The 22,262-nt window shown below is 39.0% G+C and overlaps 1 protein-coding gene across 1 annotated transcript in view; it reads left to right on the forward strand.

The window, feature by feature from the left end:
• The window catches only part of MED13L (mediator complex subunit 13L), a 203,658-nt gene that overhangs the window by 177,684 nt on the left and 3,712 nt on the right, over positions 1–22,262 (forward strand). The window contains exons 20-30 of the mRNA XM_049806858.1: positions 34–226; positions 2,257–2,701; positions 4,184–4,403; positions 6,802–6,990; positions 9,845–10,068; positions 10,528–10,670; positions 12,425–12,583; positions 13,635–13,811; positions 16,077–16,231; positions 19,521–19,682; positions 21,773–21,885. Coding sequence (XP_049662815.1) covers positions 34–226; positions 2,257–2,701; positions 4,184–4,403; positions 6,802–6,990; positions 9,845–10,068; positions 10,528–10,670; positions 12,425–12,583; positions 13,635–13,811; positions 16,077–16,231; positions 19,521–19,682; positions 21,773–21,885 — 2,180 coding nt within the window. The remainder of the gene's footprint in view (positions 1–33; positions 227–2,256; positions 2,702–4,183; positions 4,404–6,801; positions 6,991–9,844; positions 10,069–10,527; positions 10,671–12,424; positions 12,584–13,634; positions 13,812–16,076; positions 16,232–19,520; positions 19,683–21,772; positions 21,886–22,262) is intronic.

The raw sequence follows: 22,262 nt of genomic DNA on the forward strand, positions 1-22,262 counted from the left end.
TCTAGTTACAAGCATTTCTTCTTTCCTCACCAGATGTGTAGACTTGGCCAGCACAAACCAATCTGCAAAGTGTTACGTGATGGGATTATGCGGGTGGGAAAGACTGTGGCACAAAAGCTAACGGATGAGCTCGTGAGTGAATGGTTTAACCAGCCTTGGGGCACTGAGGAGTGTGACAATCATTCCAGACTCAAACTTTACGCGCAAGTTTGCCGGCATCACCTAGGTAAGTCTACCGTGGCGCTAGTAAGGCTGTTTCATTTTCTGTAGGTATTCTAGAGGTTATTTGCAGTAGGTGGAAACGGGGGGCTTTTTCTTAAGTTACAAATTATGCTTCATTTTTAAAAACAAAAATGGTGTTATGAGGCTTTATCTTAATTTCGTAATCCTTCTGTGTTAAATCTGCCTACTTTAGAAAGTTTTGTTGTTTATCAGTCTGGTGATCATGTCAGAGATTCAAAAGCCAGTTCTTATCTTTTTAGAAAAGTCAGTTTGGTATAAGATGTTTGTATGTCTCAAAGATGTTCCACACAAGACTGAATGTGTAAATTGATCTGGTTTATATGCTGCTGATACGCATCATCACGCCTGTGCGGTGGAATGATGTGCACGGTGCCTTGAAGCATAACATTGATTTGTGTAAGAGGCAAGTTCACTAAAACTCTGCAAAGGAAGAATGAGTTAACACAGGTGAAGAGGAGAAAGTAACAGTATCCTTGATGACTGGGCCCTCAATCTATTGGGAGTGGATACCTGGAACCACATTACCCTGACGGCACGGTCTCTTCTGGACCTCATGTAGGCTGAAACAGTGACACATTTTAAAAGATTAGTCTTTGTGCGTTGTTTTGTTTTTGTTACGGCAACCTGCCATATTTGTTCTTCTATAACGTAATGTCAGTTGAGCTTGTTTCATGAAGGAGTGTAGAATCTGAGAATATGGAAGGATATCAAGTCTGCTGGGGTATTATCAGAAGACTGGTCCTCACTGAGCCTGGATGAGTCCCTGGACTCATCTAACAAACATTGCTCCCAGATTTCATCTGGGAAGAGACGTGGTGGTTGTTCCCTTCCGGAACAGATCCAGAGGCAACATAACATGTATTGTGTATATGACTGAGAAATGGGATCTTAGCACAAGACACAGACCCATCCAAAACGTCACTGGAAATACATTTGCTGAGACAGTGCTGGTCAGCAAGACAGGCAGTGATTACAGAACACCAGCCACGTAAATGTTTCATGCTTCAGCTGACATGTGCAAACTACTACTTTGCTTAAAAATAGCGAGGAATGTTTAAGTGGTTTCTTGAAAAGTGCTTACTCCCTTTGCTCCGAAAAAGGTGTGACAATTCTTAAGTCTGCTTACTTCGAGGACTGGTGATCTGGTTTTGGAACAAAGTGTAAGCAAACATATCAGAGTTAGCCAGGCAGTTCTACAGACTGCTGAATGCTTGCCCCATCCTTTGAGGAAGGTTTGGCAGAACAGGCTAAGACCCATCTATCTCAAATGACCCTGTTGCCTCATTCAGTGTGCTTTTAATTTTAATTTACCACATAACTGGGAGGGAGGAATTATTACAACACTACTTAACCTAAATACCCCAGGCTTCCATGCAGAAGTATGTAGTGTGTGCACAGCCAGTTGAGGAATTGGGCTGTTCAGTTCACACCTGAGGCATCTGGCAGGGACAGTGTTGGAAACTTCCCCTGCTGGTGATTTACCGCCTCTGAGGGTAAATTAATAATAAATACTCATTTACTTATTTTTTATTCATTTATTACTTAAAAATAATCACTGAGATACCTCTTTTTCTGATACTGAGGAGCAGAAATAACTATATTAAAGTTTGCCATTATTGTAGCTCAGGTAAAAAGGATTTTTAGATTTTAAGTCTGACAAAGATAACTTGTAGTATATTGCGAAGCTGAACACTGTATAAAGCTGTTACCGCAACGCAGTCTAGCCAGAGATAATGTCAGTACCATGTCAGTACCAACTTGGATTCACAAAGCTCCACAAAGTCAGTCCTCTTTTTAAAGACATTTGATTCATATCACTTAGAACGGAAACCCTGAAGAATGGATTCCAAAGTAAATATTTATAATGGAGGTTACATTCATGGAGCATTTGTATACTCTTAGGGTATTCTAAAAGTGCAGAAAATACTGTATGACTTTATGGTTAATGCAGTTCACTTTGATCCGACAGACCGTCATTAATCTCCTCTCCTCTTTATATGCTATTTATTTCAGCACCTTACTTAGCCACTCTGCAGCTTGACAGCAGCCTATTGCTACCACCGAAGTACCAAACCCCAGCACCAGCCAGCCAGACGCAAACAGTACCTGGGAACACTGGACCTGTACCCTCAAATTCAACATGTCTTTCAGCTGCTGGGGCAGCACCAGCAGGCAATTCTTTCAACTCCACACCCAGTGGTGGGACCACGAGCCTTCCAGCAGGAAGTAGTTCATCCTCTGGATCCTCTGTGCCACAGATGTCAGCATCTTCTGCAACACCCGGCGTTAACCAGATGGCCACTACCTCTACTCCAGGGTTTAGTGGGAACATTGGTTCGGGGCAAAACACCAGCACTGGGGGAAACACAGCAGACCGCTCACAAGGAAGCACGGGTCCTGGAGGAGACACAGAATCGGGTCAAAACTTACCACAACAGCAACAAGAAGGACAGGAAGGGTAAGTTATTTAACTGCTCGAACGACTCATAGAGCACTTCTAATTAAATCCGCTGTGTTCCTGCTTTCATACAACTCAACCTTTAAGCCTTACATAAATCCTTGACAGGAGAGGACCCTCTGACATGTGCAGGACTACTGACCAGCTGTAAATGGAGCAGGGCCCATTTTTATTTGTTCATTAGCAGTTACTGATAAAGGGGAGCTGGAAAAAAACAACCTCCCCTTTTTTGTTACAGGAAGCAAAACTTGATTCAATTGTGGTGCACATGGGTGTTGTAGTTCTGTTGGAGATGCTTTAGGGTGCCCCACCTGGTCTGCAGTTGCAGTACAAGAAAAACACAAGGTGTCTCGTAGGTTCTGAGCCGTATCTGCTAGCTTGGCCTCACCTGTGTCAGGTACTGCAGGCTACCTCATGTGGCACTGAATGCCTCTTATGTGAGCCACACCATCACACCTGTAATGTTAGCAGATATAAAATGCAATCTATGGATTATTTTTTTTTCTAATTTGCTTGCATTGCGAGTGTTGCTTTGCAAGCAGGTATACTGTGAGGTCAGGAAACAGGATTATATTGCTGTTACTTGAAAATAAATTTTAGCAGCACAACTTTTTCAAAGACTTCATTATAAATAGCCATCCATCAAACATAAAAATCAGGAAAAGGTTTTCTAACATCTTATGTAAGTAACTTCCTGAGGGAACATGTTTTTCATTACTTTCATAATAATGCATATTACTAATAGTCATGATATATGTTACGGAGTTCCTGTATCTTAAGTGAAAAGCCCACATCCTGTTGTAGTTTGGGTTATCCTTAAGACATCTGTTCACTGGATCTATGCAAAATACCATTTTATCAACTGCAGCATGGTTTCTGACAAAGTAAGTCTGAGCTGCTTTTTATCACTTACAGATGTTGAGCCTTCTCTTCATGGTTGAGGCATGGAGGAGTGTTTTACCAAGCAAAAAAAAGTTCAGTTGCTCCTTCCATTACCACTGGAACCTTTTCTGTAATCAGACAGAGGACTTCAGTCTCCACGAATATTACTTTGGCACTTTTCCTCAGTTCTCAATACCTTCCCTTCCCCTTCCACCTCTCCCAAAAGAAAACTCTAAACAGCACCAAAACCCAGGCATGCATATACGTAGAAAGAAAACTCACAGAGCTAATATTAGTCAACTTTTCCATATTCTTCAGACATAATCTATTCTTGATTGCATTAAATGAGATTATGTTAGACTTCATGGTAAGTATCTTTAATGCATAATTAATAACAGGTATTTTGGATTAAGAACTGCTGTGAGTAAAAGCCATCTCTCCTCAGTCACTGTTGCCATGTTTTTAGTTTTGCTTCTGAACATAAGAACGACCTGGTACTCCCCTCTTCGCTCCTCTGCTTCAGCCTTGCAAACCTTTACAGGAAAATGGTGATTAACGATTTTAACTTGCCTTTGAATTTAACAACATGTATGTCTCTAGTGTTACAGAGAGGGAAAGAATAGGGATTCCCACTGAACCAGAGTCTGCGGACAGCAATGCCTATCCTCCAGCAGTTGTCATCTACATGGTGGATCCTTTTACCTACACTGCAGATGAAGAATCTGCTTCAACCAACTTTTGGCTGTTAAGTTTGATGAGATGCTACACAGAAATGTTGGACAACTTGCCTGAGAATATGAGGAATTCTTTCATTCTCCAGGTAATTCTATCTTCCTCTGTATCTTCACACTGGAGAGTGACTCTATCACAGCGTACTTCTGACACGTATGCTCTACTGAAAGATACAAAATGGGAGTTAATATATAAAATTTAGGTGACATTTACAAATTATTATGTTGATAGTACAAGTCTATGTATTAGAAAAACACTTGCTTTTGTTTTGATGAGGAAATTAACTTAAGGCAGTCACAGTATCCTTCCATCAAATCTGTGGCATGCTTCTAGCAATCATACATGCTAGATGCTTCCTGAAGAGAGATTTCAATTATTTAAGTTGCAACTTGGGTTGCCACTGCCAAAAATGTCCGGTTGCTCCTTCGATTACTTTGCATGTTGAGTTGTTTGCTTTTTATATTCTCTTGATTTATACTGTTTAATCCAAAAGAAGTATGTGAAACCAGACATTTAATATATAATTTAACTATTGTATTGTTATTATCTGCTTCTTAAAAATAATTTACCATGTAACTTGGCATATAATAATAGTTACTTACTCTGGAATTACTTCAGAATTGAATTTGTGTAGTCAGAAGCAGAGCTTGGCCTATTGCCCAGACTGCCGGCATTTCGCCATGCCTCCTCTTTCACAGTGGCTTAGTCTAAATAAATGGGGGGGAGAATGGGAGGCCAGAGATTACAAGCAACGCACATACATCTGCAACACGTGCAAGAAGCGGCACGTGAATGAGTTCTGTATACATTTTAATTTAAATTCTAAAAAAAAAAAAGAATTGGAAGTTATTACAGCATCTCAAATTGGGCATGGAAAACATTTGTCATTTTTGGTAATCTTGACCTCATCGTTCCCTGAAATGATGGGGGAAACTGTCACCAAAATATTTCAGGCTTTGAGATCAACTGAAAATCAGACTAACAGCTTTGTATGGTGGCAGACTGCAGGCAATGTAATTGATTCAGGCCTGAAGATACTAAAAATAAAATAGGCCCTGACACCGCAATGTCTGAAATACAAGAACATGTAAACTATGTATTGAAATTGTATCTTAGTCTGTATAACACAACTAATGGGCTCACCAACTCTTTCGAAGTACTGTTTATTTTGCGGGCACTTAATGTTTGTTTCTCAAAACATGTGGCATTTTGCTACTTTAAGTCAAAATAGTAGACAATTTTCTCTAAGTACAGGGTAACATGATATAGTTACCAGCACAATATTCTCACAGCTGTACGTAGTATACACAAATACACAGTTATTTCAAAATAAATCAAACCCAAATGTTTACAGATTTATTACAATTCATATATAGAGTGGAAAAGCCCAGCTTCTGAAATTCTTGATACAGAAGTTGGCTTTTAAAAACACAGTCGCATTTAGTAAGTAGAATATGCTACCACAGTTCCAATGGTTCAAGCAAGAATGATGGAGTAGTAAAAGTTTTGTGATACTTAAGTTTTATTACTACTGAAAATATTTGTTAAAAGAATCTGCTTGGGTCTCATAGTGTTAGAGAGAAATATTTTGTATCGACAGTTTCTGCTCCAAAGATCTCACTGTTCAAAAGAAAAGACGTTTCCACACCCACATCTAGGGCACTGTATTTCTCAACAGTACATAAAAAAAGTTTACAGGGAGTAAAGGATTTGAACTGAAAACATTATTTTTGTTACGCTGTGTTTACTTAAGGAATGTTATGCCATTTCTCCTATCTGTTCTTGTGGCACACATGGGCCTTAACCACCCAACTCAAATCTCATAGGCAAATCTTACTGTAGTTCTGTTTCTTGGTGGCTTGGGACTGAGGATTAAAAAAATAAAAATGAAAACTACCCCCAAGTATTAGGCTATTGCTTTTAAAAGCCACTAGTAGTTACTTCTTGTGGTATATTTTTATAAAAGTTATACATGTAATTAATTATGTGCCCTCCCCAAATTGCCGTATGAATGAGGAAGTGGACTTCAGAAAAATAAGACTTAACTGGGGAAAATAATCCGTTATTTTTGTGTAGTTGTGTGGGTTTCTCATTCAATGATGTTTATATTAAAGAAAGCAAAATCTGGTGAGAGTTTGTGGTAAGCTGTGTTTGCTATTGTGTGTCAGCTATTTCTGATGTATTCTAGTACTATTCAGTTGTTGTTGCCCTGTAAGAAGACTCTTCGGTTCAAGTCTTAGCCTTCTGAGAGATTTTGCAACCTTAAATGTATCATTATAATGGAAACAGCAGTTTTGTATCAGGGAATCTAGTCCCTGAATGTTGCAGCCATTCTTGCAAAAGGGCAGTAGCCCTGATAGGATACTGTAATGCAAATAATTGAATACCACATACAAAATGTCAGGGTTGTTAAATGGCTCATGAATGTGTGAGTCTGGTTTGATATTAATGAACAGCTCTTTAAAGATGTTTTATTGTTTATATAGATTGTGCCTTGCCAGTACATGCTGCAGACAATGAAGGATGAACAGGTTTTCTACATTCAGCACTTGAAGTCTTTGGCATTTTCCGTGTACTGCCAATGCAGGAGGCCGTTGCCCACACAGATTCACATCAAGTCTCTCACAGGCTTTGGGCCTGCTGCCAGCATTGAGATGACCCTCAAAAATCCTGAGGTTAGTACTGGTGTCAAGAAAATGAAAGTCTGCTATTAAAGTGTAACCCCTTTTCTCAAATATCAAAAAAAAGAATAGAGAAAATACTTTTTGGAGTATTTTTTCAAGGTATAAAAGACAATGATAATATAAAGGGAAAAGGTAAGCTAATACTAAAAAAAAAATAGTATGAAAAATGTCAGACTGCTTGCTTTCAAAACATTTTAAGCTTCTGGTTTTGAGTCAAAGTAAAAGGTTAAAGATCAGTGTGAAAGAAGAGAAAAAAGTATGTTGTTACTTGGGATTCTGAGACATTTTGTAGTTCTAGTCTATAGTACTCCTGCAAGAAATTGTTTATGTCCAACCTTTATTTATATACATGTATGTATGCATATATATGAATTAGGTTCCTGTGCCTAATTACAGATACCATATTAACTCCTTGACGAAATGGAGAAATCCCCCTATTTCAGTGGGCTTATCTCTCATCTGTTTTTTAAACTGTGAATATTTAAGCCCTGTTTCTGGAATTTCAGGGATTTCAAAAGAATAATCCATTCTACTTTCCGTGAATGTTTTTCATTCTTTGAAAGATAACGATGACTGTTTTATTTAGATTTAATGGACCAACTAGACAGTTAAACACGTACCTTGGGATAAAGGCATGCTTGTTAGGGTTTAAAAACCTAGTTTCAAAATCATCATAAAACCAACCTATCAGCAAGTTTCATTACTCACGTAACACCAGAAGCTCTCACTGAAAATTTATAAGAGCAGTATCACCCCAGGCATCTCCTCTTCACACTCTCTCCTCATACTTCCCTCAAAATCTGTTCAGCAGGACGGATTTTGCAGCAAGTTACAACAGTCATACTACAAGCTAGGTGTAAGGGGAAGAGCAATAAACTTGCAAGACCCCTGCAAGCATCTCCCTCCCTTTAATTAATGTTCCTGCACTGTTGTCAGGGCGGTATACTTCTAGAAAGTGACATAAGCAGAAACACGATACCCCTTAATGTCTCTAAGAAAACACTGTAACTTACTTTTCCTCTAAGCTGATTAACTTGCATCTTGCATTTCATGTTTAATTTCCCGAAGATACAAAAGACACCAAAACAGGGGCTAATGTTTCCATGAGCAGCTTGCATTTAGCATACTTAATTAATCAGATCTCTACTTTTTCCATTTTACATGTGTTTGCTATCAGTCTGCACTGCAGACTTCCAAACATTGCCTGAAAAATTAAGTACCCTGACCGTTTCTAAACTACCGAGCATGTCTGGTCAGGCCCATCGTGTTTTTTCTTCAGAGAGGAGTTATAAAGCAAAGATGGGTTTGGGGTCAACCATCTCGAAAGCAGCTTTGCAGAAGACGACCAGGAGGTCCTGTTGGACAAGACGAATGTGAGCCAGCAACGTGCCCTTGCAGAAAAGAAAGCCAAGAGCAGATGGGGCTGCATTAGGAAGGGTGCTGACAGTAGAGCAAGGGAGGGGATTGCTCTCCTCTCCTTAGCCCTGGTGAGGCCCCACCTGGAACGTGTTCTGTCTGGTTCTGGGCTCCTCAGTACAAGAAATACGAACATATCGGGGCAAAGCCAGCAAAGGGCCACAAAGGTGATTCAGGGACCGGAGCGTCTGATAACTGAGGAGACGCCGAGAGAGCTGGAGTTGTCTAGCCAGGAGGGCTCTGACTGATAAATGTGTATAAATACCTGATGGGAGGGAGTAAAGAAGGTGAAGCCAGGCTCTTCTCAGTGGTACCCAGTGATGGGACAAGAGGTAGTGGGCACAAATTGAAATACAAGAAATTCTTTTTAAATGAGAAAACACAAGAGAACTTTTTGACTGTAGGGGTGATTGAACACTAGAATTAGCTGCCCTGGCAGGCTGAACATCTCCATCATTGGAGATGACATCCAATATCGCTCTATGTCCAATGATGCAGATACTCAAAGAGGCCTGGGCAACCTGCTCCAGTTGACCATTTAAGCAGGAGGATTGGACTAGGTGATCAGAGGTCCCTCCCGGTCTCAGCCTCCTGTATGACTTTTTTTTTTTTTTTTTAATTAAAAGATGGATTTAATAACTTATTACTGTCAGGCTCTGCAGGAGGGCTGCATGTGTATTATTTACAATCCTAATTTGCTTCTACTTATTGTTAAATGGAGTTGAATGGCCTCGATTTCTTATAACCTTTTTGCAGGTTGGTTTTCTGAGGGATGAGGGGTAGTTTGTCTCTTAAAGAAAGAGAAGCACTATCACATGTACAGCACATCTGATGAATTAGTTCTGTTCTGATTCAAAAACCGAAGTATTTCTGAAATAAAACTGTGAGCTGTAAGACTTAAAGAATTTCTGACATCATGCCCGATGTTCATGGAAGTATGTTATACCTAATGCCTAGGTAGAAAACTGTACATGAAGTCTGAGCTCTACCTGAGCAATTTCTGAGTTGAAGACCTTGGTACCTCACATCAGATTGTGCTGTCCACTGTTCTGTAGGTAGTATATGAATGGACAGAGGTGAGCAGATGGCATCAATTTTAGCAAAAGGATATACAGAGCAACAGGTTTAAGCTCCTGACTGTTTCAGAGACTGGTATCACCCTGTCCAAAGACTGTGTTCATACCTTAGTTTCCCTGGATACAAAAAGAAATCTTTAGATAAAGTTTGAAGTGCATCAGTTTTAACTAGCAGAAATGAATTGTCTATAACCACCCTTTTCCCAGTATCTCTGTGGACTATGAATGCCTTAAATTTATTTATTGTTTCAAACTCGCATTTTTCTGTACTCACTGCCAATCTGTGTTTGCGTGTTTCTTGCATTAAATAGTTTTTGATGTATCTGCTGGTGATTGTGTTGACTTCATTGCAGAGGCCCAGCCCAATCCAGCTATACTCGCCTCCTTTCATATTGGCACCCATCAAAGACAAGCAGACAGAGCTGGGAGAAACATTTGGAGAGGCCAGTCAGAAATACAATGTGCTTTTTGTTGGATATTGTTTGTCTCACGATCAGCGTTGGCTTCTGGCATCCTGCACTGACCTTCATGGTGAATTGTTGGAAACCTGCATAGTTAATATTGATTTACCAAACAGGTAGAAACCTTTACTTTTTACTTTTTATCTAGGTGTATAGTTGTCATCCCTCTCTCCCATCGGTTTTTCATGTCCCTTCTAACAATGTGATCCCTTTCCTGCTGATGTGATCACAATAATGTTAAATTTCAGTTGGCACTTTTAAACTCCAGAGGAAAAAAAGTTACTGGGTTACATTTGTTTTACAAATGCTACCTACAAATCTTACCTTCAAGAATAACCGGTGTGTTGCTCAGCACACTGACACCTCTTGCATGTCACTGCAATAATAGTACTGAAAGCAGACACATACTTTTTCTGCTTCTTGTTAGCAAAAGGTAAGCTAGGCACACCACAGAACTGTAAGAACTCCTATAGAGGGTAAGCAGTGAAATAACCATACAGAATAGAAATCTGAATATTGTCCTCGGTGGTCATCTTTCTTGGTTTGTTTTTTTTTTTTTTTTCCTTAACCTCCAGGTCAAGGAGGAGCAAGTTGTCTGCACGTAAAATTGGTCTGCAGAAGCTGTGGGAATGGTGCATTGGTATTGTACAGATGACATCACTGCCTTGGAGAGTTGTAATCGGGCGGCTCGGCCGCCTAGGCCACGGGGAGTTAAAAGGTATGAGATGTCAGTGCTGTCACTGCCGGTGATTTTGGAATGGAGACATGGCCTTAGTGTGCAAGGCAGAATGACTTACAGAATCGACCACAAACCTTTAAAACCAGAAACTTGAGAGTGATAATCCTACCCTGGCACTGAATTTTTGTATTGGTTTGCTTGTTTGTACACTGGGTTTGACATTACTCCCTCATGTCTTGTTGATGTTGCATAGATTAACTTGTATTTGCCCAGTGTTCTTCCAAGTGGAAGTCATGGGGTATGTCACATGTTAGAAAAAGATACGAACAATAGTTATCCTGTTACAGAAATAGAAACAAGATTCAATTCTGATTCCTAAACTTGAACTAAACAAACAAAAAATTATTGAAAAAAAAAGTTACTGAACAAAAAAAATTCAGGCTTTTTTTCCTGTGGTATATACAAAACTAGCTGATAATCCGTGTTAATCAGCAATAAGGCACTCCCTGCAGTCTGCCAAGAGTTCCCAAGATTTAGCATTCCGAACAGCTTTGTGGGAACTGAAAGGGAGCTCTGGAGTGGTTTAGGTATAGGTGCCTTAATCCAACAAGGGTAGGGACTGCCTTGCTTCACTTCAACAGTGAGTCCTCTTGCTAATTTAAATACAAGCATTCAGCATCTTTTCTGCCATTTCTAATGGTGGCCACTATCCAGGTTTTGTCTGGTAACTGATTGGAAGAAAGTGGGATTCTGAGAGGGTGCTCTCAGTCTTCACCCATCTCCTGAGTTGGAACATGAAGGTAAATTAGACAGGAGGATAAAGATATTTCATGAGTGTTTGTCCTTTTACATTAATAACTGTAGGACACATGAATTCCTCTGGTTAGCTTATTTTAAGAGATTCTGTACTTCATGAGATGGGAAAAAAAAAATTAAAAACGGTGCACAATAAATAACAATTCAGTCTGCAAGCACAAAGAAATACTCTAGGGAGGAAAAAGCAGCAATTAAATGCTTTCTCCCATATAGTACATGCAGGGAAGAAGAGCTGTTGCCTGCCCTGTTAGGGGAATTTGGTATCCATCTCACACACAGAAGTTAAATGGAACGAAGGCAGGAAAACAGATTAAGAATTTAATCAGCAACTCCCTTCCTCTGTTGGGATACATAATGTCATTTAAATGGCTAAATGTAGTTTCTTGAATGTATATCTGCACCTCTACTGAAATCTGCTTTATTTCGTGTATTTTACTCATAACAAAGTTTAACAAAATTTGTCTGATGTCAAGTGTGTGAATTCATACCTCTTTGCTTATGTTTCAAGTATTCCAATTATGCAGCATGTTAGATGAAAACAGATGTCCTTTTTTTCAGAAAGAATCAGTGCATTTCAGGAGAAGATTTGTATGTAAATTAAAAAAAAACCAACATTACAAAATCTTAGAAAAAGAACCCTTAATCTGTTGCCCTGCTTCACATCAGTTAAGTACCTCCTACCTTACAGGTAGAATGAAAGACTCATTCTTAAAGAAACATATAATCTTCTGTGATTTGCCAGAGTAATGCAGTTAGTACACGGGAAGACCAGCACGCTACGCTGGAATAAAATACTCGGCAGTAACTGCTTGAATACCCAGTTTGCAGAGCCATACACCTTGTTCACATGGGGCGGCAGTCCAGAATAGTACAGTGTTAAAGAAATGCAAAGTGTTATTAATATTTTACTATTTTCAAGCAAGTGCTAGCTATTTCAGAACTCCATTCTGTTCTATCATAATGTTTATTCATTTCAGACTGGAGTATCCTCCTTGGGGAATGTTCCCTGCAGACAATCAGCAAACAACTAAAGGAGGTGTGCCGCATGTGTGGCATCTCATCAGCAGACTCTCCTTCTATCCTCAGTGCCTGCTTAGTTGCCATGGAGCCACAGGGGTCATTTGTTGTGATGCCAGGTAAATTTTATCCAACTATTTAAATGCCAATGAAACTCTTCTTCTTTTGATAGCTATCACGTAAGCACAGCAATTTTGAGAGACTTTTCAGTCCAACAAGATGACCTTGACTAGCATGGCTAAATGTGGTAGAAAATAGGTTGAGACAGCCCAATTCCCAAAAATACTAAGAAGAGATGCTACATTGGGAGTGTAGGCTCCTAGGGGGAAAGTTCACTGTATGCCACTGTCAAACTGATGACCTTTTCCCTGGGGAGGTCATGTTTTCAGGTAGACCAGTTCTCATCAGCTGAAAGGTGATGTTGTAGACGCCCTCATGCAAGGAGGACATGCAAACAGACACTGTAAGAGTCTACAGTGTGAAAGAATAGGAGTCTATGTAGATGGGAGTAAGGATAAACCTACTTGCCTTTGCACATGCTTAAGTTATTTAGAGAATTCCCTTACAAGCTGCAGTCCACAGAGTTAAACTGAAATAAAATTAAATTTTGAGGTTCCCTTTACTTATTTGTTGTATTACGTAAGCACGTATTTTTTAATGTACGTGGTGATGTATCGTTACAAACTACTCCAGTTCTTCAAGTTTAGAAAGAAAAGATTACTATGTGGAACAGAATTAAACAAGCTTGAAAATTACTCATCAAGTTGAATTGTTTTCAAAGCAGAGATTTTGTAACGTGACAAAATAGAGGGCAAGTTATGCTTTTTTCACGTCAACCAAAGTGGGGTATATTTCATAATTATACAGACATGTGTGTCAAAAATAAATTTAACTTGCTCATTTAACAAGTAAATCTTTGATTAAGGGGCACCAGAATTAATGGAAAGGTGGGGCATTGTATGGAAATTCATATGGATAAATATTATCTATATAACTTGTGATCTTAATTTCAAGCTCTTCTAGTAATCTATTCTTTTAAGATAAGAACCTTTAAACACATGAATTAGCTTGCAAATCCAGATTAGATGCACAGAAATTGAACTGAACACAGAACATATATTTTGAAGATGATGCAAATTAATGTCTCTGCTTTTGCTTCTGTTCTGGAAGATGCTGTCACTATGGGGTCAGTCTTTGGCCGGAGTACTGCGCTGAATCTGCAGTCATCTCAGCTGAATACCCCTCAGGATGCCTCCTGTACACACATCCTGGTTTTCCCAACCTCTGCTACTATCCAGGTAGCACCAGCAAATTACCCCAATGAGGATGGATTCAGCCCTACTAACGGTAAGTAAGCACTTGTCTAGCGTAAGAGGTGAAATACTTGTGAATGATCAGTCACCTGTTCAGAATATCAGCAGAGCTGTACCGGTCATGAATAAAAAAACTAAGCAAGCGGACCAGTGTTCTCCCATGGACCCCATACTACCCTAATTTACTTCAAAGAGAACACCACTGTACTTTATAGTTACAGGATAATATATTATATTTTTTCTGGTCTGTTTTCAGATAATCATACTGATTTATTCCAACAGTGATAGACCAATCAATATGCAAAATGGCACAGACTCTAAAATGCTTTTTCTTGTTGTTGTGACTTCATCAGGCCAACTTGTTTCTTATAGTAGTAGTTCGCTTCATGCCCTGTTGTGTACAGAGCTTTTGAGGAAGGAGGTACTTGGCTTAGAATTTTAATCTTCCTGTAAAGTAGGCAAAGTATACCAACCTGAGAATTCTCAATGTTAGCAGGGTGCTTTTTCAAGTGTATTTAACCCTATAGTTTGTGTGAGGAAGACCCTGGTTAATACTTTATATCAAGTAAGATTTTCCTAGCTGTCTTGCCATAAATCCCTAAAAATCATTGTAAGATAATTTAAACCAAGAGTAACTACAAACATTTACAACAGAAGTATTTTATGAAGAGGGAAGTTACAGTATAGAGAGGAAGAAAGGCCAACTATTTTTAAGGAAAGAGTCTGCTTTGATCTGTTCCTCCTGGAATTTCAGTGGGCCTCACAGAAGGGAAGTTGCCCCTCTTAATACTTAAGCAGCTGTCCTTTCAAGGCCCCAGAATCCTGACTGAATGCTGTGCTGACAAATATTTAACCTGCGTTAACCTGCCCTTTAGTGCTTCAGATGCTAATTAGAATCGGGTACAAGAACTGGCGTTTTCCAAAATGGTGTTAAATTTAATTTTCTTAACTCTATTCTACTTAATGATTAAACTGCTTCCTATGCTATTAGCCATCTCATTTATGGTTTGGAGGCTAAGCAGAGCATGACATTAGTTCTGTTTTGTTTACTGAGGTTGTAGGACAGAAGTTAATAAACTTAAGTGAAGTTAATTCATTGCTCTTGCAATCCAGTGTTTCTCTTCAGAAGATGAAGAAAAACAACCACCTGCCTCTTTCAACACTAGGACTTCAGGTGAAATTAGTTCAAGACAACACATCCTTTTCCACTTTCATGCAGAGTAAATTCTTCTTTTTCAAGAGATGTCACTTATAATATGTAGAAATGCCTGACTTGTTTAAGACTCCATGTGTTTTAGTATAAATGTGGCTGCAATTCTAATTAATCCAGCCAATTCAGACAGCACCCACTGTCCCTTTCTGTGCCCTAAAATGTACTTTAAATGTCATTCTACTGTATAAAGTTCTTTGCCTGCTGAGAAATCTGGACAAGGAGAAAAACCCTATAAACTGTGTTGTGATGCTTCTAATTTTTTGCTCTGTGTTTGTCTTAGCTTTCCATCATGCAAATTACTCATGGTATCATAACCTGCGTTGCAAATGACTGAGCAATGGAATGTACTTCTCATAGAATGCAAATACATTTTCACTGTATCGCTATGACCTTCCCCCCTATTAACATAAACCAAATTAAAATATCAAGTATGATAATACAACTGTATTCAATTTCTGAGATGAAAGTAAAATATTGAAAGCTGCATTGTAGGAAATCCTGGTGCAGTATTTGAAATAATAATGAAGGTTCATTGCCTGTGAGTGTGGAGCAGGCCTTGCTGCCCGTAGCAATTCTGTGAGCACTTTCCTTGAAGCCACTAGGACTCCTCCCCAAATATTTTGAGCAAACATGCCAAAGTGCTGGTGTGTAGCACTAGAAGCCTAAAGAGCAGCACCTGCTGAGCATAACATAAGTAGGTTTGTTTAATGTATTATTTCAAGTATTTTGTTAATGGATTTCTGTGACCAACTGCAGTTGAGGTGTCACTTTTTCTGTTACAAAGTTCAAGGTGGATTTTTATTAAACTGGTATGGCAGGATTTTTGTTCATTTGGTGACCATTGTTAAAATTTATTATTTTAATAGAAGTCTGCCAACTTTCCCTTTCAAGTCTGTGTGGTTGCAGTCAAAGGTACTAAGAAAGATTAAACAGTGAATTGTATATCTCTGCTTTCATCTGTCTCAAGAGTATATTAAAAAAAAGGGATGATAATAAATTAAAGGGGATGGTAATAAATTACAAAAAATTCCTGACAAAAGCAAGTACAGCATGTTGGAAATTTTTTCTCTTTCTTTTCCTTTTCAGATGACATGTTTGACCTCCCATTCCCAGATGACATGGACAATGACATTAGAATTTTAATAACAGGGAATCTTCACTCTTCACCAAATTCCTCCCCTGTTCCTTCCCCTGGATCACCATCTGGCATTGGAGTGGGATCTCACTTCCAGCATAGTAGGGTAAGGCTGTAGCACTTTAGGGGTGTATGCTACTTAAAAGAAAACACAATAAAAGACCCAAATCCTCCAACAAAATTCTTTTTCCTGTAGATACTCAAACATAATTAGGTCAACAGCAAGCAGAAATTAACATTAAGATTGTAGGTGCTGGTTAAATACTATTGTAGATGATGCCTCTACCTTGACTATTTACATCTGTGAAGGTAATTGTTAGTGTACAAGATGACTGAGAGGAAGAGAGGAGGAAGAGAGAAAAGCTGTATTTTCATGTGGCAGAGCCATATCTCTGACCCTGTATAAATTTAATCTGTATTCATCCATTTTTTTCTGGAAAATCATATGGAATGTCCCTGGCACAAAGTGACAAGTCTTTGAGAGAAGGGAAGGTATGACAGCTCTGTTTGTTTGCATGAATTTATAGGGGAGGCAAGACAGATAATTTTCCTAATAGGAAAACCCTACCCATAGAAACTCTGCAGGTGCTGGATGTTTATGCAAATGTTGTTTTCTTAGTAAAAATTAGCCCAGAGCACATAGTAATGTAAAGTTTTTTTTTTTGTTTGAAGTGGCTTTTACAAAGTTGCTTCCACAGACCAATGATTACTTAAAATGCTAATTATTTTTGGCAATTCAAGGTATTTTTTTTTTGAATCAGGTTTCACATAATTCAGATCGTGTTTGGTAGAACACTTTTACTTATACATTTAATTGTGTAAGAGGCTTAGCTGTACTCCTAAGGTGGTTTCCATCACAAGTATGCAGAAGTTTGACCCTTCATAATTTCCTGTGGAGTTTTATTCTAGAAATAGTACATTTAAAGCAGTAGCATATTACTTCTTTACCAAATAATACAGTATTTTTATTAAAGAAACAGGCTAACTTTTCTACGAGAAACAGATACAGATAACCCCATGCATTTAGAAGTTCTGGTTTAGTGATCTGTAATAACTTAAGTAACTGGATCGGGATCTGTGACTATCACTGGTGGCTTTAAACACTCTCAAGAGAAACTTTAAATCTGGTATGAAAGGAAGTACAGAATAGATACTTGAGGTATATGTACAGCTAAGATACTTGCCTGTGACTGTTGCCAATCACTCAGCCTCTGTAACAAAGCACTGCATTTTTTCTAAATGTAAATCGGGTATCTTAAGAAAAGCATTCTCACTCCCTGAAAATGACTAACTAAAAATGGTGTTAGTTTCACCACCTGGAAGGAAAAAGACCTGCCTGCATTTTCCTTGCAACCTCTGCCAAAATGTTTCAATGGTCAGCTTAATACAGTCTGCGAGTGAAAAATTACTTCTGCATCAGCCACAAAAATGCTAATACTGTATTTTGTGATCTCAGTACCCAACCACCTTACCTTATTTTAATACTCTAACCTGCTTTTCAAAGGCTAAATAATTGCACATTACTGTCACTTGGTTATCTCAAACTGGTATGTTGGCAAATTAAAAGTTTTAAATTCTGTTACTAAACCTTCCAGCCATAAATCACAACTCATCACTCATTACAATTTCTCTCTCTCTCATTTAGTTCCTTCAACAATCTCTATTCTCTACCACTTTCAGAAATGCATTTACAAAACTTACTCTCAATGGAACTCCATCCAAGTGGCTTAAGAACAGCACTGGAAGGTTAATGACCAAATTGCTTAGAGACCCAGACAAGCCATTTCTAGATGAACCTGTCATAGTAATTCAGTTTAACCATTAACAAGGGCCTAGTAATTGATGTGTAATTTTTGGTTTTAAAAAAGCAACAGCGTGTGATCATTACCTTGTGGGTCGGGGAAGGTCAAGTCTCCGTCCATGTAACCCATAATTGATTGCTGCAGTTTAGCAGTGTAAGTCCTGATTGCTCAGCAGCCAGTTTCAAGGTTTTCTGTTAGGCTTTGAGTGCCCGCAGCCAGGTGAGCTGCAGCCTTCTCTAAGCTTTATGGAGTGTTTAACGTTCTTTGATTCCTGATCAAGATACTACTGTTGGGGAAGGACCTGCTTGAAAGGACTAGCAGTGAAGGCTTTGTGATTAAGCTGGTTTCTGTGCAGTGGAATCTTTTTTTCTTTTTTCCTAGCCTATTGACTTAAAAGATATTTATAGATTCAGTGAACTGCAATGCCAGTTCTTCTGGGATAAGTTAAAAGCTAAAATACTTTGCAGGCTTCTTTTGGGTTTTTCCTCTATGAAATAGAAGTAAGAGCAAAATAATAAAGGATGTTTCCAAAAAACCCAAATGCATTTGAAATAGGAACGTACTCTAGACTGGAACGGCAGTCACCCTTTTTCATACCTAAGGGGAGACCCTTGTAGATAGGTAAGGATACATATATACACACACACAGAGGATGAGGTAACCAAGCTCACACCAAGCATTCCTATCCAACTGCCTCAGGTATGGAAGGTTCATCTAGGTTTTACTCTACAGAAATAAAATCACAAACACATACGCTGACAGGCAGAAACTCAAAGTCTGATGAAGTTAGTTTTACAGCCAGTTTCTCATTGTTTAACTCTCTCCTTTCCAAATAACTTTTGTCTATATGTAAGAATACAAGTAACTAATACTGAAAAAATACAGTACATAAGTGATACACACATTGAGAAGCAGGACAGCTATTTCCTTTTCCCCACACTTCCCCTCCTTGGTAGTACAAATATAAACAAAGCATAGTATCAGCTGTCCAAGTGACCACAGCAACAACTGGCAAGTGTAGCATTTTGTTCTTCCTAAGCTATCACTGCAACTAACTGAAAAAACAAACATAACCTGACACAAAACCTACAAAGGTGCAGATACTTTCTGTTCTTCCATATTTGAGTGTGTAACACATCCTTCCACTACCTGAAGTCAGGAAGATCTGCAGTGCAAACTGCTGGCTTTGATATGTACAGGAAAAGCCTGTGAGGCTTTATAAACAAAATCAACACTGGTGTACTCTCTGCACGCACACAAGCTGCTGCTCAGATTCATAGCCAGATCCCAGTACCACCAAGTTACTGTGTAGCATCAAACTCCACATGTAGTCAGTTCAATTTAGGAGGTTAATATTGCTGTTTGGGAATCCAAAGTGATTCCGGAACATAAGCCTGGAAAACCCAACTACAGGGCGAAAAAGGAAGGGATTAGACAACTTTAACTAAGATTCATGAATGACTAAAGGATAGCTCATTAATAACAAGACAGAACTGGATTAAATACTGAGTAATTAGTAAAGAAAATTCATGTCATTGGCATAGGATGTTATGACATCAAACAACAAACCTGCCTTTTCAACTCTTCTTTCAGAGCCAAGGGGAACGTCTTCTTTCCAGAGAAGCCCCTGAAGAACTGAAGCAGCAACCTCTTGCTCTTGGATACTTTGTATCAACTGCCAAAGCTGAGAATCTTCCACAGTGGTTCTGGTCATCCTGTCCTCAGGCACAAAACCAGTGTCCCCTCTTCCTGAAGGTCTGTCTTGGTATCCTTTCACAGGGAAAGAGAAGAACTATTTATATACTCTGAATTTTCTTTGAACATGTTGTCTTTGCATGTTACCACAACTTTGACAACACTGGAAACAGAAATGCAATTTGAGGTTTAAATTTACTTAAGACAGCTGGCTATTAAAACTTAATTCTCTGTTGCTAAAGCCCTTACCTGAAAGTGGAATAGGTTGGCAGCTTCTAAACACAGAATCACCAAAGCTGTATTTGGTATTATGGAAGCATCCCAGTTTTTGTTTTCAGTCAGCCTAAGACAGGAGGGACACACCTTCTATTCTGCTGTAATCAAGTTATGACACATAGATTAAAAGTTAGAAAGGAGAGTAGCACCTCCAGATAGAGCATTTACTATCCATTTCTATTTCCCTAGTTGTAAAAGTTGCACAGTGGAGTCTGTAGTGTCAGAAGGAACCCGATACCTTCCATTCCAGAATTGCAAGTACTTGCGAGATGTATACAGCAGAGTTGGTTCCACTGCTAGGGATTCACTGATCCCTGTAGAGTGTCACGCAGCTTCTCATTTGAATGAATCAAAAAAAAATGGGAACTAATGAGTATGGAAAGAAGGTAAAAGATCTGCCTTGAATAGTATCACATAAGTATTCAAGCAAACAACACATAGAATAATAAAGTTAGTACCACTTACTTTATCCATTCCCAGCTTAATTAACAAATACTAAACATTTTTGCAAGTCTCTTAACTAAATTCCCTCATATATGTCAATCAATTATCAAAGTATTCAGCATTTCTCAATTCTCTCCTCATGCAAAAAAAAAAAAAAAAAAGCAGTTTTAGGACTGATGTTAACAATGACTTGCAGTCAGCATGGCAGGCTTTATATTCAGTATAGCACCTCCACCAGCAAAGTACTAAACCTTATTTCTTATGCTCTGCACTCTTCATGGATAGATTTTCCTGAAGTTACATGCTTTTCTTTAAAGCTACAGAATGGAGGGCTCAAAATAATATGAAAAATAAACAACCATGTTTTTGGAGCTAGAGATGAAGCTTTATGCTAAACGTAAAACTACCTTTTTTGTGAATCTGTAATCCAAAGACTGTGTTTCAGTTCCAGCAGTAAAAACAGTCAGCAGAGCTCCAGGCAACTTTATGAATTCCTTCTATAAGCTTATACTAGATTTGTACTAGAGAGAAGGAGCCACCACCCTTCCCTACCCACCACCCCCCAGCCCAACACAATTGCTCTCTCAGATCTAGGCTGAATTAAATGTTTAATTTGACTTGGAACATACTGGTTTGGTTTGGACAATTTTTAATAAAAGCAAGGGGATGAATTCATGCAGTAACTTGCACACTGTTCAGTGAGCAGGTGGTGCTGTCTCCTTTATGCAGCACTGCAATTAGGAAACTTGTATGGCATGTGAGGCATACAGATTCAAGTCATCTTGGTCTGATTTGGATTAAGTATTTTTGAGCTAAATTATTTCAGCTCCAATGCGCTTGCCACAATTGGAGGAGTATAAATTGGGGGGTTTGCCTCAGCAGGCTGCATGGCATATTAGGCTACCCACTTGAAAGGCTTACATGGTTGCTCTACCCCCAGCACATGATCAATACAAAATCCCTTTCCTACTCCTCTATAAACTAGTGCACAAGCCTTGCTCCAGATGAGACAGAGAAAGCATACCAGCAGAGAGAAGGACAAAGGCTGCACTAAGTGTTCTGGTCAAACACCCCACCTCGACATGGTACTCTGTGATGGGTCTCCTGCTGGGAGTTTGAAGACTCAGGATGGTTTGTTACTGCCATACCAAAAGAAACACTGACACATCCCAAGTGTTTCCTCTCATCACTTCTTCCCTCACATTAAGAACAGAATTCAGCACTCGTTTTTAAAGATCCTTGATTCCGGTCAAAAAGAAAAGTCAGTTTATTCAAAAATGTAGTCATTGTGGAACTTGGAAATGCATATGGTCATGGTGGGTTCAACAAAGAATTGCCAATTTTCCATTAAGACCATTCAGAGTATATTTGTTCACTATGAATCTCTTGCTATGTGAAGAGTTAATTTATGGTTTTTTTCCTTTACACAGGCCTCATTGCATCACCATATCTCTGTAGCACAGACAGATGAGCTTCTACCTGCCAGAAATTCTCAGCGAGTTCCTCACCCCCTTGACTCTAAAACTACATCAGATGTCTTGAGGTAACACCTTTTAGGTTTTGCATTTCCTCCCTAAGGCTTATGGGGACTGAGCTCTGAAATTTCAGAGGGACCTTTTCTTTTCAGCCTGGCAGAATTATTTCTCAGCTTTATCAACAGCTTATAACTCTACTATGCCCTACATGTGTCTCAGAGCAGTGGCCAACTCCTATTGCAGCTGCTACCTCCACCACCAGCCAGCAGGACTTTGAGGGTTACTTCATCAGTTTTCTGTACTACTATACAAAACTATGTAAAGGACACTTAGAAGCAGCTTTGCCTTACCAAGTAGGCACCTTGGTTTGCCTCCCAAAGATTGTTCTGTTTACCTGGTGGTCTAATCTGGACTGTGTCAATAATTATTTTTACTCACCAAACCA

The sequence above is a fragment of the Accipiter gentilis genome, chromosome 7 (genome assembly GCF_929443795.1).
Source record: "Accipiter gentilis chromosome 7, bAccGen1.1, whole genome shotgun sequence".
In the NCBI taxonomy this organism is placed as follows: domain Eukaryota; kingdom Metazoa; phylum Chordata; class Aves; order Accipitriformes; family Accipitridae; genus Astur; species Astur gentilis.